The following is a 20079-nucleotide window of genomic DNA, read 5'->3' on the forward strand; positions in this document are numbered from 1 at the left end:
TGTGTCGTAATGAAGTGTTGAACCTTATACTTCTTGTGCTGACAAGGTCTCGTTATATCGATGAACTCCTTCAATAAATCGCTATATTCGTTGTCCTGAAGTATCGTGGAAACGGAAGGTGTCGTGACGTTAATTATTTGTCCATTTGTTCCTAACTTTGTTACTCCGTCAATCAATCGGCGATTATGTAAGTCGACTGAAAGGTTAAACTGCGCCAAGAAATCAGCTCCTATTATAGCATGAGTGACTTTCGCTACTGTGAAACGCCACTGGAACTTGCGTCGTAATTCTAAATTGACGCTAACAAGTTTTTGACCAAACGTTGGAATCGGCGAGCCATTCGCTGCGTAGAGCGTTAGATCGGTTGGAGTTCGGTTGGATGTCATTGACTGCGGTATTATACTAATGTCTGCGCCAGTGTCTATTAAATATCGCATACGGGATTTGCGATCAGTCAAAATGAGGCGTCGTTGCTTTGGAGAAGCTCCCACGTGCGCCTTCAAACGAGGAAGCGTAGTTAGTTTTCCTTAGTTGTTTGCTGCGTACTCGTTACAGCCTTTTGCCAAGTACAGGGTGGGCGGCACCTGTAAGCTCCTTTACCAAACTTAGCATGATAATAACAATAATCGGTATTTTGCTTAATATTAGGCTTACGACTAACGGATCGATCCCTAGTCCCACGACCGCGACTTCTCGGTCGTCCTCTTTGAGTCCTAACAGTTAACGCTTCTACCTGTTTTTTGAGATCTGCAATTTGCTGTTCCAAGGTGGAAACAGGCTGAGGAAAACTTGCCGTGGGAATGGCTACCGTGCTAATTACCGGCTTCATCGCCTCCATCGCTTTGTCCGCCTGCATCGCTAGCGTTGTGAGGTCCACTCCGCCGACAGCTAGTACAGCCTTGATGGACTCGGGTAACTGCTCGAGAAACAGGGTGCGTAGAATGGAATCTCCGCATGCCCTGCCTGCCAAGTTGCGCAGCCTTTGTAAAAAATTGGAGGGTTTTTCCTCGCCCATTTCGTGCCCTCGTAATAAACGTTGTAATTTCGACTTGCTGGTCTCGCCGAACGACGTTAGAATGCGGTCTTTAAGCGCCTGATATTTTTGCGTAGGCGGTGGGTTCTCTAGAATATCGGAAACAAACGGCAGTACTTCTTGGTCAAGATTGAATACCACGTACCTGAATTTCGTGTCATCTGCTGAGACACGCGAGAGCTGAAACGCTGCTTCAGCTTATGCGAACCAGAGGTTAGGATTCGCTTTCCAAAAAGGAGGAAGTCTCATCAATCGAGCCGTATGGACTTCAGGCTCGGGTGGAAGGCCGAAGTTCAAGCCGCCTTGTCTGCTCCCAGTCTCGTATCCTCGTTGGTTTTCCGTATCGCTAGGGGTGTCCGTATTACGTGTATTTTCCCCGGGGAGCCCGCTATGATGCGGGGGCGGTGTACGTGACGTCATGTTACTTCTCGGCCCTCGTCTTTATTAATACCTTCGGACGTCGATCTTTCTGGGTGTGCGATCGTATACGTAGTCGGACGGTTAAAGCCGTTACTATTTCCAAAACGCCGTACTAGTGATCACGTCGTACGAGTGATCACGTCGCGCGTCGGGGTCACCAATTATTACTGTAGGCACTGCCTTAGATATTGTTCTGGATGCGAGGTTGTAATGAGATATTACGTATATCTTAATAAAGTTTATTCTTAAGAACTACGCCTCGTGTACATCGAACTAAAGACAAAAGAATACATATGATGAATCTATATAAAACAAAGAAAAGTGTTGTGTGTCGACACTGGTGTTACAGAGATTTTAAACGTTTCGGGGTTGGCTACATTGTCTGGTTCCTACAGGCCTATTACGCGCGCGCAATCTGTGCGACAAATAGCCAATTCCACACACGAGTCGAATGTAAACATTACCGCACTGTTTCGCCGCGCACTTTGTAATATAAAATAGGGTGTGTAACACGTGCGGGTTGAGAATTGGACACGCGTGCGGGTGATCGCACTCGCCTTCGGCTCGTGCGTCCACTCCGCACCCGTGTCCAATTCTCAACTTCCCGCACTTGTTACACAAATAACTATTCTAATTCTTTTTCTTATTATTTTTCTTGTAAATACAAACAGAGATTATACAAGAAAAAACATATGGACATGTTATGTGTGTTTTCTATTATTTTAAACCAATCACGCTCCACTGTATACGTGTAATGCTAGTTCTTTCTGAGCGCGGGAATCTCCCTCCTGAGAGAGGGCGTTGTATGTATAGCGGGATCGCTCGTTCGTCTTTTCCGGCAGACGGGCACAACTGAGCCATGTAACTACACGCATTTCTGTCTCGATTAAAATTAAGGTGTTATTTTACGAGTACGTGCATTTGTAACCCTATCCCTCAAGTGAACCCCGAAACCCGTTGGGTCACAACAATTGGCGACGAGGATGGGATGAGGGTTCCTCGATAACTAGAGGAAGATACAAGCCCGTTAGCAAGGAAGCACGAGAAACGGCAAGTACGAGGCGGACATTTTCTCTTTGTGAGCCTCTACCGAAATGGCGACAGCAGCAGTGCCAAATACTTTTACAATCGAGCCGTTCGATTCCACGACTACAAATTGGTCACGATGGTTGCTCAGGTTAGAAGGGGCATTTCGAATTTTCACAATTAAAGACGAGGCCCGAGTACCTTATTTATTACATTACGTCGGGGCCACATCGTTCGACATCTTGTGCGATCGTCTTTCGCCACAAGATCCTTTCGAAGCAAGTTACGACACGCTTACAAGGAGTCTAAGGGACTTCTATGATCCAGCTCCGTTAGAAATAGCGGAAAACTTTAAATTCCATCAACGCAAACAAAAGGATGGCGAAACCGTCCAGGAATTCTTAGCGGCACTACATAAGCTAAGCGTGCACTGCAAGTTTGGAGATTACTTAAAAACAGCCCTGAGAAACCAGCTAGTTTTCGGCTTGTCGAACAAGAGGATCCAGGCACGACTTCTAGAACTGGCGGACTTAACACTGGAGAAAGCAGCTCAGGTGGCTACTACGATGGAACTATCCGAGAAAGGAGCTCAACAGTTACAAGGGGGAGCAGCCGATCTAAGCCTGGTACAAGCGGTCAAGCGGACTCCTCGATACTCGCTTAATGTAGATAAGTCTTTGAAAGTAACCTCAAAAGGTACAAACGCGCGTAAGCCTAGTGGCAAACAAGCTTCTCAAAATGTAAAGAAACCTACAAATTCAAATACTAATGCGATTACATGTTATAGGTGCGGTTCAAATCATTTAGCGTCTAAGTGTACACTTGATAAAAATGTAAAATGCAACGCTTGTGGAAAAAGCGGGCACCTGAAAAAGGTCTGTTTTCAACGCGACCGAGAAACAAACCAACTCGAAGAGATTCTACAGTTGGAACATACGCAATTTCGGGACAAGATTTCAACTACACTTCTGGTAAACGGCAAGCAAGTAAAATTCGAAATTGATAGCGGTGCTGCGGTGTCGGTGATGGCTCAGGAACACGTTAGTAAACTTTTTCCAAATTCGCCCATTCAACAAACGCAACTTAAGTTAGTTTCTTACTGCAAACAGAACGTTAAATTATTAGGATATATAGTCGTGACTGTACGATGCCGTAATAAATTATACAAATTGAATCTTTACGTTACAAACGAAAAAAGAAATGCTTTGCTAGGTCGCGAATGGATTTTCCAATTACAAGATGAAAATAATATTAAGGAGTTCATAAGTAGCGTAAATTCAATACATACAATTGATACTAGTTATAAAAATAGGTTAGACGCGCTTTTACAAAAATACCAATCAATTATGACTTCGTCAATATCAAAGATTAAAGGTATACAAGCAAAACTAACTTTAAAAAAGAATGCGAAACCGATATTTTGCAAATCGCGGCCAGTGCCTTTTAAGTTACGTCCACTAATAGAAAAAGAATTACAACGATTAGAATCGGAAGGAGTTCTAGTAAAGGTGGATACTTCCGAATGGGCTACGCCAATAGTTCCCGTCCTTAAAAAGGATGGTCAGATTCGCATTTGTGGCGACTACAGTGTCACTTTAAATCCTCAGCTCGTCGTTGACGATCATCCACTTCCGACAGCGGATGAATTGTTTGTCTCAATGGCTGGGGGTACGGTCTTTTCGAAAATCGACTTACGACAAGCTTACTTGCAAATGGAAGTTAGTCCCGAGGATCAACATCTTCTTACGTTAAATACGCATAAAGGTCTCTACCGGTCTACGCGTTTGATGTACGGAGGCGCTTCTGCGCCAGCCATTTGGCAACAAAAGATCGAATACATTTTAAAGGATTTGCTCGGAATAGCTGTTTTCTTAGATGACATAAGAATCGCGGGTAAAAATCCGGAAGATCATTTACAAAAATTAGAAGCAGTCTTCAAACGTTTACAACAATACAACATAAGGATTAACTTAGATAAAAGTGAATTTTTTATGAAGCAAATCAATTATTGTGGATACATTATTGATAAAAATGGATTACATAAAGAACCGAATAAAGTCGAAGCAATTAAGAAAATGCGTAGACCAGAGAATGTAACTGAAGTGCGTAGTTTTCTTGGCATGATAAACTACTATGGTCGCTTTATTAAAAATCTAAGCGTGATACTACACCCGTTAAATAATCTCCTACGTAAAAATACTAAATTTATTTGGACTACAGATTGTGAAAAAAGTTTTATAGCTGCAAAAAAGGCTTTTTCAAGTACAAATTTCTTAGTACATTTCGATCCAACTCTACCTTTAATTCTAGCCACGGAGGCTAGTGCGTATGGCGTAGGTGCTATTTTGTCACATTTATATCCGGATGGCACGGAGAGAGTTATTCAGTACGCTTCACAAACTCTTTCCAAAACGCAAAGATCGTACTCCCAGATAGACAAAGAGGCTTATGCCATTATTTTCGGCATAAAAAAATTCTATCAGTTTTTACACGGTGGACATTTTACCTTAATCACGGACCATCGTCCGTTAGTGCAAATCTTCTCACCCCAAAAAGGACTACCAATTTGTAGTGCTATGCGAATGCAGCACTATGCTCTTTTTCTACGAGGGTTTAACTATAGTATTAAATATAGGAAATCAGAGGCACACGCGAATGCCGATTGTCTTTCTCGCCTTCCTATTAAAGAAAATCAGGTAAAGTGTAAGTAAGATGTAGTAGATATTTTTCAATTAGATGTGATTGACAGTCTTCCACTTACAATTACAGAATTAGCTACAGCTACAAGTAAAGATAAAGAACTTCTAACAGTTTTAAAAGCATTAAAATCAGGGAAAGATTTTAAAAAGTTATCAGGTTTCAACTTAGATACCAGCGAACTTACACTACAAAATAACGTAATTCAAGAGGTCATCGAGTAGTAATTCCATTAACATTACGTAAAAAAATTCTACAAGAATTACATATTGGACATTTTGGAGTTAGTAAAATGAAAAATTTAGCCAGGAGCTATGTTTGGTGGCCAAATATCGATAAAGATATAGAATCTTTAGCTAGAAATTGTAAAGATTGTAACTCTTTTCGCAATAACCCTACTAAAATAGAACCACATATTTGGGAGCAAACCGCAACTCCTTTCAGTCGTGTTCACGCAGATTTTGTAGGACCTTTTCTAGGACATTTTTTCTTTATCTTAGTAGATTCATATACTAAATGGCCAGAAGTTTACATCGTCAAAGACATTACAGCAAAGACTACAATAGATTTGTGTAGAAAAATTTTCGCTACATTCGGGATTCCAAAAACGTTCGTGTCGGACAATGGAAGAACCTTCATTTCAACAGAATTTACATCTTTTTTAAAACAAAATGGAATCATACAAAAACTTACAGCACCGTACAATCCGGCTACGAATGGCCAAGCAGAAAGGTTCGTACAAACTTTAAAGAACTCTTTACGTCGCATGCGAAGCGATAGAACAAATGTACACATTGCGTTACAACAAATGTTAATACAATATAGAAATATGATTCATCCAGCGACAGGGAAATCTCCTGCAGAATTAATGTTTACTAGAAAAATACGCACACGTCTGGACCTACTACTCCCAGAAACGAAGAATTGTAACGAAAGAACAGAAACTCATTGTATCTTTAAGGAAGGAGAGAGAGTGAGTTGTCGAAATTATACAGGTGCAAACAAATGGATGTTTGGAAAAATTTTAGAGCGTATAGGAAATTTACACTATAAGATTAGACTAGATGATGGACGAATTTGGAAAAGACACATCAATCAGATACGCGTAATTGGCGAAAAGACGCCAGTAAAGATAAATGATAACACGTCCGACTTAGATTATTCATTAGTCGATTATACACCTCCAGTAGAGGAAAGAGTTAGGGATAACGTTGAGGAAGCGGATCACCGATCACCAGAAGTAGTAAGAACACCGCCTCCTCCACAAGCGTTGCCAGCGCAACCAGAAAATTCCCCCGAATGCGAAATTGACCCGATAGAAACTACTCCAAGACAACCTGTGAGACCACGAAAGCCACATAAGTTGCCTACACGTTTTGGAGATTATGAAGTTAAGCTAAGATAGAAAGAAGTTACCTTGATACTAATTTTCTTCTCTTGCGCGAATTACTATGTTTTATTTTCTTTTCGTACAAGTGCGCCGCGTAGGCATCGAAAACGTTTACACCCACTTATGCTTCGTTCTTTCCTTAGCGGAGAGGGTGTTATGTGTGTTTTCTATTATTTTAAACCAATCGCGCTCCACTGTATACGTGTAATGCTAGTTCTTTCTGAGCGCGGGAATCTCCCTCCTGAGAGAGGGCGTTGTATGTATAGCGGGATCGCTCGTTCGTCTTTTCCGGCAGACGGGCACAACTGAGCCATGTAACTACACGCATTTCTGTCTCGATTAAAATTAAGGTGTTATTTTACGAGTACGTGCATTTGTAACCCTATCCCTCAAGTGAACCCCGAAACCCGTTGGGTCACAACAGGACATATTTTATATAATATACAATATATATTATATAATATTATATATATATATATATATATATATATATATATATATACTATTATATAAAATTCTTACGGGTGGTGTATGTTTGGCGTTTTTAACTTAAAAATTATTGGACCGAATTTTTATTAAAAGCATATAAAATAGAGGTAGAATTTCCCGGAAAGTGCTATAGAGTGTATAGTTTTTCGTTATCTTTTTTCTGAAAACTGATTTTTTTTATTTTTCTAATTCTTACGTGTAAAAAAATTAAAAAAATTGGTTTTCAGAAAATAGATAACAAAAAACTATACACTCTATAGCACTCCCCGGAAAATTTTACCCCTATTTTATATGGTTTTAATACAAATTCGGTCCAATAGTTTTTAAGTTAAAAACGGCCAAACATACACCACCCGTAAGAATTAGAAAAATAAAAAAAAACGTTATTAACTTAAAAACTATTAGACCGAATTTGTATTAAAACCATCTATATATATAAGTACCGGACGTCTGTCTGTCTGTCTGACCGCGAACTACTCATTCGTTAGTGGACCGAATTTTTATCAAAAGTATATGTAGGGGTAAAAAATCGGTAACAAAAAATTATACACTTTATAGCACTCCTCGGAGAATTTTACCCCTGTTTCATATATAATTCATTAAGATTCGGTCAATTATTTCCCGAAAAATTAGAAATATGGTTTTAATACAAATTCGGTCCAATAGTTTTTAAGTTAAAAACGTTCAAACATACACTACACCTGTAAGAATTTAAAGAATTAAAAAAATCGGTTTCCGGAAAATAGATAACGAAAAACTATACACTCTATAGCAATGGCCGGAAAATTCTACCCCTATTTTATATGGTTTTAATACAAATTCGGTCCAATAGTTTTTAAGTTAATAATGTTTTTTTTTTTTAATTTTTCTAATTCTTACGGGTGGTGTATGTTTGAACGTTTTAAACTTAAACTATTGGACCTTAAACTATTGGACATTGAGAATGGGTTTAATTGCCACTGGAAATCAGTTTGGATCTATATATATAGTACGTCTTTTAGACGTCTTATGTCCCGCTTTTAGACAAGTGTGCGGTATGGGAAAGAATGTAATAGAATTAGAAAAATTGCTAATAGAATATAGAATAGAATATATTTATTTCTGCCTTTCGGCTTGAAATGGTTACACATAACATATATCATACATATAGGCATTATACATTTTTATTTATCTGTATACATACAAATCAAATCAAACAAACAGAGCAGAATATTATAGCTTTAACAGTTTTCTGTCTCTGTATGTCGTTTTTCTCTTCTCTCCTCCAACTTCACCATCCATCTCTCTCCCTCTCCGTTGCCATTCAAAATTTTTCTTACTCTCTCTCCTATTCCCCCTCCCATGTCATCGCTTCTCTCCCTCGCGCATCTCTCCAGTGTATGTTTCCAAGTTTTTTCCTCTGCTTCGCATACTCTGCAACTTCTTTTCTCCTCTGATTCCCAGTACCTTCCACCACGCATCTCGTTTCCTAGTTTGAATCTTGCTATCCTTGTTACCGATTTTTATTTTTCTCTTCTTTCCAGATACTCAGGTCTTCCGATTTCTGCTATCTCTTTGTACCATCTATTATATTTTGATTCTCTTATCTTTTTGTCTATCTCCTGTATTTGTATGTCTCTATCTCTACACTCTATCTCTTCTATGCTACTCCACCCTTCTTCTCTTTTCCTTTCTATCTCTTCCGCTGCATATCCTCTACACTCGTAAAACTTTCTACGTTCTATTTCCCATTTTGACTTCTCTTTTCTTACGTCCTTCTTTATTTCCTTCCAGCATGCTCTTGCTATTTTGTTTCCCCCTCCGTTTTCTAATTTTTCTTCGTATCTCATTGCTCTTTTAGCCGCTTTTGTTCTCATCTTAATTCTTTTAGTCTCTTCTCTTATCATATAACCCGGCGTGCATCAGTCTAATGCTAACGTCCATCTTATAAACCTCTCTTGTATCCTCTCTATATTCTTTCTTTCCTTCCATCCCCATACTTCTGCTCCATACATCGCCACACTTGCCACAAGCGAGTCAAAGAGTTTCATTCTTCTTTTCCAGTCTCCTCCAAAAATTCTTTTTCCTATACTTGCCTCATTGCAACTGTGGCTTTTTTTACTCTCTCTTTTATGTGTGATTCTTGTCCTCCGTTTCTTTGAAATATGTATCCTAGGTAGCAAAATTCTTTTACCTCTTCTATTTGTTCTCCTTTCCACTTCCATACAACTTCTTTGGCTCTACCTCCTCCTTTTCTAAATCTCATGACTTTTGTTTTCCCAACATTCACTGTTAGTTTCCTTTTGTCGAAGTATCTTTCTAACCTCCTTATCATTTGTTTCATTTCCTCTTCTCTCTCTGCAATTGCCACTATGTCATCCGCGTATGCAAGCGTCCATATTTTTGTATCTCCTATAACTACCCCTCCCTCTTGCCCTTTTCTCATTACCTCCTCCAAGTCCGCCAGCAGCAATATAAATAGTAGCGCACTCAGAAGGCATCCCTGCCTTACTCCGTTTACTGTCCAAAAGCACGGTCCTTTTTCTCCATTACATCTAATCACGCTTTTTGTTTCTTTATACAGCTCTTTGATTCTAGCTCTCAGTCTTTTGCTTATTCCATTCTTCTCCATTACCTTCCCTAATATTTCCCTATCAACTGAGTCAAATGCTGCCTTCAGATCTATAAATGTTGCCACTAACTTCCCTCTTTCTTTGCTAATCGCTCTTCCTATTACATAGTTTAATGTGTATATATTTTCTATCGTTCCTTTTCCTTTCCTGAATCCTGTTTGCGTCTCCGGTATTAGCTTCTTCTCTTCTATCTCCTTCTCTAGTCGTTTTGCTAAAATAGCTGCGTATATTTTGTAGCTCGTGTTCATCAGTGTTACACCTCTGTAGTCTCCTGCTTCTTTTCCTTCCCCTTTCTTTACTATGGGTACAATTATTCCTTCATTCCAGTCTTCTATCATTTCCCCTTTTCTCCATGCTATGTCACATATCTTCCATATTGCTTCCTTTAATCTGCTTCCTCCGTTTGTCCATACCTCGTTTGGTATTCCATCCGCTCCTGCTGCTTTTTTATTTTTCATCTCCTTTATTACTTTTTCCACCACCTCTCTTTTTATTCTTTCCTGATCTTCGCAACTATCTTCTGTTTCTTGTTTTTCCTTTGCCGTCTCCTGCTTCGTTCCTACACCTCCTAGTAACTTCTTAAAATGCTCGTTCCATTGTTCCTCGCTTATTTCTTCATTCACTTCCTTTCTATGTTTCCTTTCTCTATTTATGAATCTCTATACCTCTTTTTCATTTTTTGCGTTCCTTGCTTCTTTTATAATTCGTTCTTTTTCCTTCTCTTTTTTTCTTTTATTATTTCCCTGTATTCTTTTCTCTTCTTTATATATTCTGCTTTTTCTTCTTCCCCTTTTTTCCACTTTCTTAGCCTCTCTTTTGCTTCTCTTCTTAGTTCCGCACACTGTCCGTCCCACCATTTATTTTTTCTCTTTGCTTTATTGTCTATTCTAATTTCTTTCCAGCTTACCGCCCGTGTTACTGCATTTTTTATTTCTTCCATGAGCTCCTCCGGGTTCACTCCATCTATGGTTTTTTCTTCGATCTTCTCTCTATATCTTTCTACGGCTTCTTTAGACCAATTCATTACTTTTTTTACTTTCTTCTCCTCCCTTTTTCTTTCTTCTATTTCCACCGCTATTTCTAGTACTACATATTGGTGGTCCGATTCTATCTGCTCTCCAATTCTTACCTCTTCTGTTCTTTCCCATAGCTCCTGATTTTCTATTATATAGTCTATTACTGTCTCTCCTCTCCCTCCGGTAAAGGTGAACTCTCCTTCTTTATCTCCCTTAGTTCCGTTTAGTATTCCTAGCCCTTCTTCTTCCAGAAATTCTATCAGCTTTTTTCCTTCTGCGTTTATTTCTTTGTCTTTTGATTTTCTTTCTTCTCCAAAGATGTCCATAATTCCTCCTTTTTCCCCTGTTCTTGCATTAAAGTCGCCTCCTATTATTATTCGCTCTCCTATGCCTCCTTCGTTCGTATATTCTTTTATTACTCTTACTTTTTGTCAATGTCATTATTTACGTATACACTAATAATCTTCCCTTCTCCCTCTTTTGTTCTTACAATTCTTTCCACTACTCCTTCTTCTTCTCTCTCTATTTTTCCTTCTACTTCAAGCCCTTTTCTTACTCCGGTAATTATCCCTCCTCTTGTTCTTCCTCTTTTCTTTTCTCTTGTCGCTGGTTGGCATTTCCATACATATCTCTCTGGCATTATTTTTTTTACTTTGCTCCACTCTTTTTCTTCCACCCATGTTTCTAGAAGTGTTATTATGTCCCACTTTTCCACTACCTTCCAAAACCCTTCATTTTTCCCTTTTAGTCCCGCTATGTTCCAGAAGCCTACTGTCATTCCCCTTTGCCCTTCTGCTATCCGCTTCTTCTTTCTTTCCGTTCTTCTCCTCTTTCCTCCTCTTCTCCTTCGTACAGTCTCCTTCTCATTTTCTCATTTTCTTCCAGTCTCCATTCCTTCTTGTTCTCTTCGAAATCTTCTTCCATCTTCCAGTTTTTCTTCGCTTTCATTCCATTTCTTTTCGTGGCCGTCTATCCATATTTTTTGGTATTCTAATGTTGCTCTTTTCCCTTTCTCCCTCTCCTCCTTCACTATACTCCATAATTGTCCTTGAATTTTTCTCTCCGTTACTGTCATGTCATCATCTATGTATATCTTTTTCTCTATCCCTATCTTCTTTCTGTTTATCATTACCTCTCTTTTGTTCTCCCATCTATTCATCCTTACTAGTGTCATTTTATTCTCTCGTCTGCCGATTATTTGTACCTCGTCTACTTCTACCTCTTTTTGGTGATTTCTTTTAGCAACTTTCCAATCTTCTCTCTTCTCTCGCCTCCGTCTTCTATTTCCGCTCCTTTTATTATTATATTATTTCTTCTTTTTTCCTTTCTTCTACTTCGTTTTTTCTTTCTAAGGTAAATGTCCCCATGGCCGACCATGTTCCCTCTACCGACTTTTTTGACGTGAAACGTTGTTTACGAGGCTGCTGATTCAACAACACGTTCATTAGTGCAGTGGAAAAATTCAGGAATTCGTGCAGTACAAAAGAATTATAACGTGCAGAGTAAGTACAATAGTTAAATATATTTTTTTTCGCATTTCTTGCCGCACGTCACCATCCACGCGTATTCTTAAGAGTGAGGTTAGGAATTGTCGGTCGCCTAAATAGTCCGTATTTCGTTCAAAATCCTTTTGTAAGGAATAATCCGAGCGCTAAATGGTTTGTTACAATTTGATTGCCATATTCGAAAAAAAAAATTAGTCAAAAACTGTCATTTTTTTTATTTATTCGATGGTCGAGGTTAGACACAGCAAAACGCCTGCATGTCCCCAGTACCATGCACGTAAACGTCAGTATCATCGAAGCTGCGGAAGCCGACGGCTGCGGTGAGGTTATCCGCTTAGAGGCAGTACTATGTGGGATCTCGGTAGTCGCGGCGCCGTGGTGTTGAGTGTGACGTGTGGGTGCGTGCTGATATACAACGCCTGCTCGTCAACGACAGTCTGCTGTCGCCGCACGCGTATCACGTTCTCGGTTACCTGCGGGAGGCGATTCACGAGCTCGGCGCGGCCCTCCGTGTCGTCCACGTCCACGGTACCGGTTACGTGCGTAAGCTCTGGCACAGTGCGAGCCGTTGTTACCACGAGCGTTTCCCTCCGTTCAGGATGGACAGGCGACGCGCGAGCAATTATCAGCTCAGCAGCGACTCGTACGCTGCCAAGCGCGGAGAGTCGCCGTCGTTACCGTCATCGCCATCGTCGTCGTCGTCGTCCAGGTTTGGCTTGATAAAAATACCTTTTCATGACTTATGTGTATTTTTCATGTTTATCATTGATTTATGTTCATTTTTATGTTTACTTTTCGGTTGAAACCTCCGCCTCGCATGCTCTGAAAAAAGGTAATCGGTAATGGGGACATGCCCGGTCGGAATTGGACACAGCTGGTCGGTAGAGAGGGCACGCACTAGTGCGCCTTTATTCTTCTCTATCTAAAAAAATACTTGACGGAATGGATTGAGCCTACGATTTTTGGAAAGTGCATGGATGAAGCTATCCACCAGTATGAAACTCTTTATCGAATTTATTTTTGTCACGCTTGACAACGCCATTCTTTTGTTGGGTCGGCCTTATAGGTGTCGGCCATAGGGACATTTACCTTATTTCCTTCATTTTCTTTAACAGCTCATTGTATTTCCTCTCTCCCTCTCTCCTCTTCTCCGCCTCCTCCATTCTCTCCTCCAGCTGTTTTGCTCTTTTTTCTATACCAGTTTTCAGTTTTTCCCATATCATTTCGCTTTTTCTGTATTCTTCTCTCAGGTCTTGTATCTCTTTCATCAGTTCCTCCTTATCTTTCTTTCTTTCTTTCTCTTGATCCTCCAATTTTGTCAGTATTTTCTTCAGCATTTTTCCTGTCTCCATGCTTTCCTTTTCCTCTTCCTCTTTTTTACTTTGTTTGGTGGTGATCTACTTACTCTTCTCTCCTTATCAAACTTGTCTATAATTTCTTTCTCGGCCTTTTTTATTTCTTCACTCTCCTGCTCTCTTCTCCTTTTCTTTATGTTGTCTGCAATCGACCCTTGGCTTCCTGCTCTGTTTCTTGTTTCTGACAGTTCTGCTGTCCTCGCGTATCTATTCTCTGTGTTCTTACCTCCTTTAAACGTTTCTTTATTTTCTTTCTGGTACTTTTCCTCACTATTTTTGCTTCCTTTGCTCTCCTCCTTCTTCTCCTCCATCCGCTCCTTTTCTTGCCTTTCGGTGCTCCCCGTCTTCTTGCTTATGTCTTATGTGCGAGAGGCGCGAAGACTTGGGACCGTGCGGGCATGCAAATCCGTGATCGTGATCACGAGCCACGCACGTGCACGCGTAATCGGGAGTCTGATACTACTTAAAGCTTATAACGTGGAACATCACCTACTGAACAGATCTACTAAAAATTCTATACGTTAGTGATGCGATGTTCAGTCGTGTCCCTAAACACCCGATTTTTATTTCCTTTGTCACTTCTGCATTCTACGGGATTCTCCTAACCTCCGAATTGTCGCCGCAACAGATATTCGAAAATCTTCCTCCTGCTTCCTCTGCTCTGCTTGCCTTCTTTTCTCTCTGCTCTATTGCACTTTGCGCATGCAACTGTCTGAAAACAGAGTCGCCCTAAGGCGATATCACGGCAGAATATTTCTAATGAAATTATGCAAATGACATGCGTGCTTCTCCTTATACTTACTCGGTCGGTAACCAGAAAAATTGCTAATGTGTATGTTATAAAGTGTATAATTTTTCGTTACCAATTTTTTGAGAAACCGGTTTAGAAATTTTTCCAATTTTTCAGTTCAAAAATTTTATTAATTTTTCGAGAATGGGTTTAATTGCCACTGGAAATCAGTTTGGATCTATATATATAGTACGTCTTTTAGACGTCTTATGTCCCGCTTTTAGACAAGTGTGCGGTATGGGAAAGAATGTAATAGAATTAGAAAAATTGCTAATAGTAAAGGGGTTTTCGATTTCTGTAAAAAAAAATGTACGTAATTGCTCCAATTTTTGCAAACTTTGAGATATCAAACTGAATTTTTTTTATGGATAATTTTTTGTTACCGATTTTTTGGAAACCGGTTTGGAAATTATTCAAATTTCGAGAAATAATAAGTATTAATTGACCGATTTTCTGGAAAACAGTGCCAAAAGTCTTTTAATTTTTGAAGGATAAGTTTTATATTTTATTAATGGATAATTTTTTATTAATGGATCAATTTTCTTGAAACCAGTACCAAAATTTTTCTAATTTTTTGTTGATAATCTTGATAAAACTGGTACCAAAAGATTATTAATTTTATGGGGATGGCTACTATGGGGTTGAAAATAGATATTCTTTGTGAAAATGATTATCCGCTGCCTTTCATATTTAATACAATTAACACGAGAATAAAGTCGTTACTCAACAATCGTACTCGCACAAAAAATGAGCCTTTACATACGCAGGAAGAGAAGCGACGTAAGTGGCTCACAGTCCCATATGTCCCGGGCATTTCGGAGGAATTCAAAAGGGTGGTCAGGGACATAAATGTGAACTTGTCATTTTATAGCCTTAACAAACTTAACAGATTAATTAGAGTACAGAAGGATATCCTTCCAATTTAATCTAAAAAAAACGTGGTATACAAGATTTGTTGTAAAAACTGTGACGCGTCATACGTGGGCCAAACGATGAGAAAAATAAAAACCAGAATGTCAGAACACCGCAACCACATTCACAGAAACACATCGACACAATCGGTTATCACAGATCATAGATTAGGTTTTGGTCACGAGTTTGATTGGGAGAATATTCAAATTTTAGACAACGAGAGATATTTGTCCAGAAGATTAATCTCCGAAATGACTCATATTAGACTTCAAAAGAATGGAATCAACTCACAAAATGACACAGATTTCTTACATCACGCATATATCGAAGTTCTCAATAAATTGTAATCTATGTTCACGGAGATGACGTCATTGAATCATGCTAATGGTTTACGAAGAATTTGTTTAGCGTACTCACTTGACACTCTATGTACAAACCCGCCGTCGGCTTGACCCATAACAAACTTTGTAAATTGTCATTTCACCGTTGCTTGCCGCGGCGACAGGAACAGTTTGGTTTCCTCGCATATTATCCATGTTACACACAACGTCTTGCTCCACGCCTTTCGGGCCATTTGGTGAGTGTTGAAAGGTTTGACATACTTTTTAGAACTAATTGTAATTATTCACAGATTTGGATCAAATGGTCCAGAGTTTTGACATCCTAATCGGTTAACTCGCTCGTGGCGTGAAGGGCGTGTGACAGAATTTTTTGTTACTGCTGAAGATGGTTCGAAACAGAACCGAAACGTCCGGATTTTTCTTGGAATAATGTATTGAAGAGGATTAATAAATATACTACTGATTTCACGCACAATGATCTACGTCTGACCCTACTGCCCTGACTTCTCATCATTTGAATTTTCGAGGGTCCTCATATCAAATTACTTAAAGAATTATATACAAAATAGGGGTAAAATTTTTCGGGGATTGTCATAATGTGTATAATTTTTCGTTTTTACTGATTTTTTTGGAAACCAATTACGAAATTTTTTAAATTTCTCGGGAAATAATTGACCGAATCTTAAAGAATTGTATATGAAATAGGGTTGAAATTTTCTGGAAATTGCCATGATGTGTATAATTTTTCGTTACCGATTTTTTTGTATTTTTCCGGAAATAATTAACACACTTAATAATAGCTCACTACATTAAAAAATGACTATCTAATTTGCTGGTTTCACATATAATATATGAAAAAATGACTATCTAATTTGCTGGTTTCACATAATATATGTCATTTTGAAATTGTAAAACAGAATAATACGACTTTATTTCAGCTATGTGCCAAGAAAGGCGTTTTTTCAGTAAAAACGGGCCCAAAAACCTTTACAAGTCATGGCATTCAATTCCTAAAACAACCTGGCCATTATGCGACCTCACAGAATTATTTAACCCTTCCCCTTATTAACCCTATTAACATCTTCCTCCGTATCCTTCCTTCTGCACCTTATAGTTCCTGTAGCTCACCCCTCTCTTTCCTTCCATCTGTCTTCCTTGCGAGCTTTTCCTCTTATCTTCCTTCTGACTCGTGTACTCCGTCTCCTGTCGTACCTCACCTCCAGGCTCAGCGCCTTCTACAACAATAAAAACAGTAAAATGTTTCTTCAATATGCATACTGAAAAAAAAATGATGTTGTATCAACAGCATCAGTGTAATTGAAATAAAATTGGTTGATGCAACATCAATATTAATGAACGAAATGCATCAGATAGTCAATTCATAATCCAGACATTTGGTCCAATAATATCATTGTAGTTGGAATATCTCGTCATATCAATCATATATCTACTCATCCCAAACACATAATTCTTTATTATAATTACATATGAATTAAATAACTTTCTTGATGTATAATTGAATACCATGTAATCTATGTAACTACATCTGCTGTCACTTCAACTGCGTGAAATACTTAAAAGAAATCAACGGTACGGTTAATGTTATTATGGTTACTACATATGCACCATCTTATTGATTCAAATATAAATTTATTTAATCTGTATACTTTGTGTATATTGCTACAAATCAGTTATTTGTCAGATATTGATGCACTTAAATATTATTGATTTATATGCAATGATTTTTTAGAGGAAATAGAAATGTGTGTATATTAAGGAGGTTCGATGGCTTCATCGGAGGGAGTAGTGGGACGCGGGGGTTCTGGAAACAGCGCACTAGCGTTTGAAGTAGTGGGAATGAAGGGGATTGCTCTGATTGGTCGCCGCGTGTATCATGCGTGCTGCTGTTCACGTCGTTCACGACCATGACAGTCTATGCAGACGAAAAATCAAGCAATTTATGCTTCAATAATTAATTTTTCTACGAAATGTGCGGTAACCTTCCCCTTTCTTTCGCTCATTTATTTGTAAATTATTAAGTTACATGTGCAAATTTTTTTTTCTTTATCATTTGCATTTTTTCTTGCACTTATTTCATTCTGAAGGTATATGCAATATGTCATTTCCCATAAAAACCATAAGAACCTATGTTAAAAATGCAGCCAGTTTCATGCAATTTTAATATGTTGTTCTGGAATGCAAAATAGAATTATGTGAATTTTTTGGGAATTTTTCACCATCCCGTTTTGAAATAAATCTACTCCTAAAATTGTACTTTTTAGGTTTTTGGAGTAGATTTTTTTCAAAACGGAACGGTGAAAAATTCCCAAAAAATTCACATAATTCTATTTTGCATTGCAGAACAACATATTAAAATTTCATGAAATTCTCTGCATTTTGTTGTAGCCATCGAACCACCTTAATTACACAAATGCTCGATGCAATCGACACGTGTAATCCTTAATATCTTTGTGTATATATATAGACAAAATATTATAAGTACATGTTTTAATCGTATCAAACAAATGTGTAATCAATATGAAAACATTTCTATTTCCTCCAAATAAAACAATGCGTATGATTCAATAATATTTAACTATAACACCTGACACGCGTAATGCTGTTAATTTAAGTACGGCACCTACGTAAAATACTTAAAGCAAGTCAACGGCACAGTTAATATTATCATGGTTGCTACATATGCACAATCTTGTTGATTCAAATATAAATTTATTTAATCTGTATACTTTGTGTATATTGCTACAAATCAGTTATTTGTTAGATATTACACTTAAATATTGTTGATTCATGTATAATTGTTTTTTAGAGGAAATAGAAATGTGCGTATATTAATTATACAAATGCTCGATGCAATCGACACGTGTAATCCTTAATATCTTTGTGTACATATATAGACAAAATATTATAAGTACATGTTTCAATCGTATCAAACGAATGTGTAATCGATATGAAAACATTTCTATTTCCTCCAAATAAAACAATGCGTATGATTCAATAATATTTCAATATAACACCTGACACGCGTAATGCTGTTAATTTAAGTACGGCAACTACGTAAAATACTTAAAGCAAGTCAACGGCACAATTAATATTATCATGGTTACTACATATGCACCATCTTGTTGATTCAAATATAAATTTATTTAATCTGTATACTTTGTGTATATTGCTACAAATCAGTTATTTGTCAGAAATTACATTTAAATATTGTTGATTCATGTACAAATGTTTTTTAGAAGAAATAGAAATGTGTGTATATTAATTGTGGCGGTTCACGCCACCAGTGATACACGCCCGCGCGGCAACTGTATTACCGGCAGTTCGCATCGACGCCGCTAGGCGTCGCATCGCCTATACATTTTTTCGAGTTCAAGATTCTGCACCGACTTGTATAAGAGGAGACCCCCTACGGGAATAAATCATATATTTGCAGGCGCTAGTCGCCTTAGGCAAAAGTGCTTGGACGCTACGTCTATTCTACAAGTATAATATATTTAAGTTTAATATAATTATAAATGTGTAACGTAGTTTGAAGCTTGAAGCTTCATCTATATGAAAAATGTAATCAAATAATTTTGTGTTTACTTTTAAAACGAACTGATGAAACTGATACATTTTAAATAAAAATACTTTTAAAACAATTACTTTTTTATTCTCAGGGCAAGCAACAATAATAATTAAATCAATCGTACGTATAAAACAACTAAACGTATAATTTGTATATTGAATAATATATCTAGTCCAATAAAATATAAATTGATATATATCAAATAAAAATGCTTTTAAAACAACTATTTTTTCATTCTTAGAGCAAGCATCAATGGTTCATTTAATCATTAATATAATCGAGCGAAACGTATAAGTTATATATTGAATAACATATTTAATCAATTAAAATATATTTAAGTTTAATATAATTATACGTAACGTAGCTTCATCTGTATGAAAAATGTAATCAAATAATTTTGTGTTTAGTTTAAAAACAAACTGATACATTACAAATAAAAATACTTTTAAAACAATCACTTTTTTATTCTCAGGGCAAGCGACAATAATTAAATCAATCGTACGTATAACACAACTAAACGTATAATTTGTATATTGAATAACATATTTAATCAATTAAAATATATATAAGTTTAATATAATTATACATAACATAACTTCATCTGTATGAAGAATTCAATTAAATAATTTTGTGTTTAATTTTAAAACGAACTGATACATTTCAAATAAAAATACTTTTAAAACAATCACTTTTTTATTCTCAGGCCAAGTGACAATGATTAAATTAATCGTACGTATAAAACAACTAATTACAATGTAATTCAATTCGTAATTTAGTAGCGTTCTTACAATTCAATATACGTTTAATGCAATATTCTATATCATTAATTGAAATTTATATATTGTTCTTTTAACATACATATTTAAAATAATAATCAATAGCAAATACTATTAAATGAACTATT

The 20079-nt window shown here is 37.5% G+C and overlaps 1 protein-coding gene across 13 annotated transcripts in view; it reads left to right on the forward strand.

Moving 5' to 3' along the window:
* The window catches only part of LOC139813865 (neprilysin-1), a 268145-nt gene that overhangs the window by 39251 nt on the left and 208815 nt on the right, over positions 1–20079 (forward strand). Inside the window, exons 3-4 of one of the 13 annotated variants that reach the window (XM_071779662.1) lie at positions 768–932; positions 1111–6930. The exons of 10 other annotated variants lie outside the window; for them this stretch is intronic. In XM_071779662.1, the coding sequence (XP_071635763.1) occupies positions 2548–5190 (2643 nt within the window). In that variant the 5' untranslated portion in view covers positions 768–932; positions 1111–2547 and the 3' untranslated portion in view covers positions 5191–6930. Of the gene's footprint in view, positions 1–767; positions 6931–12036; positions 12186–20079 lie in introns of those variants that run through there. 2 more of the 13 variants (XM_071779661.1, XM_071779671.1) reach the window with 2 other exon arrangements.

Source organism: Temnothorax longispinosus, chromosome 5, assembly GCF_030848805.1.
Source record: "Temnothorax longispinosus isolate EJ_2023e chromosome 5, Tlon_JGU_v1, whole genome shotgun sequence".
Taxonomy (NCBI): domain Eukaryota; kingdom Metazoa; phylum Arthropoda; class Insecta; order Hymenoptera; family Formicidae; genus Temnothorax; species Temnothorax longispinosus.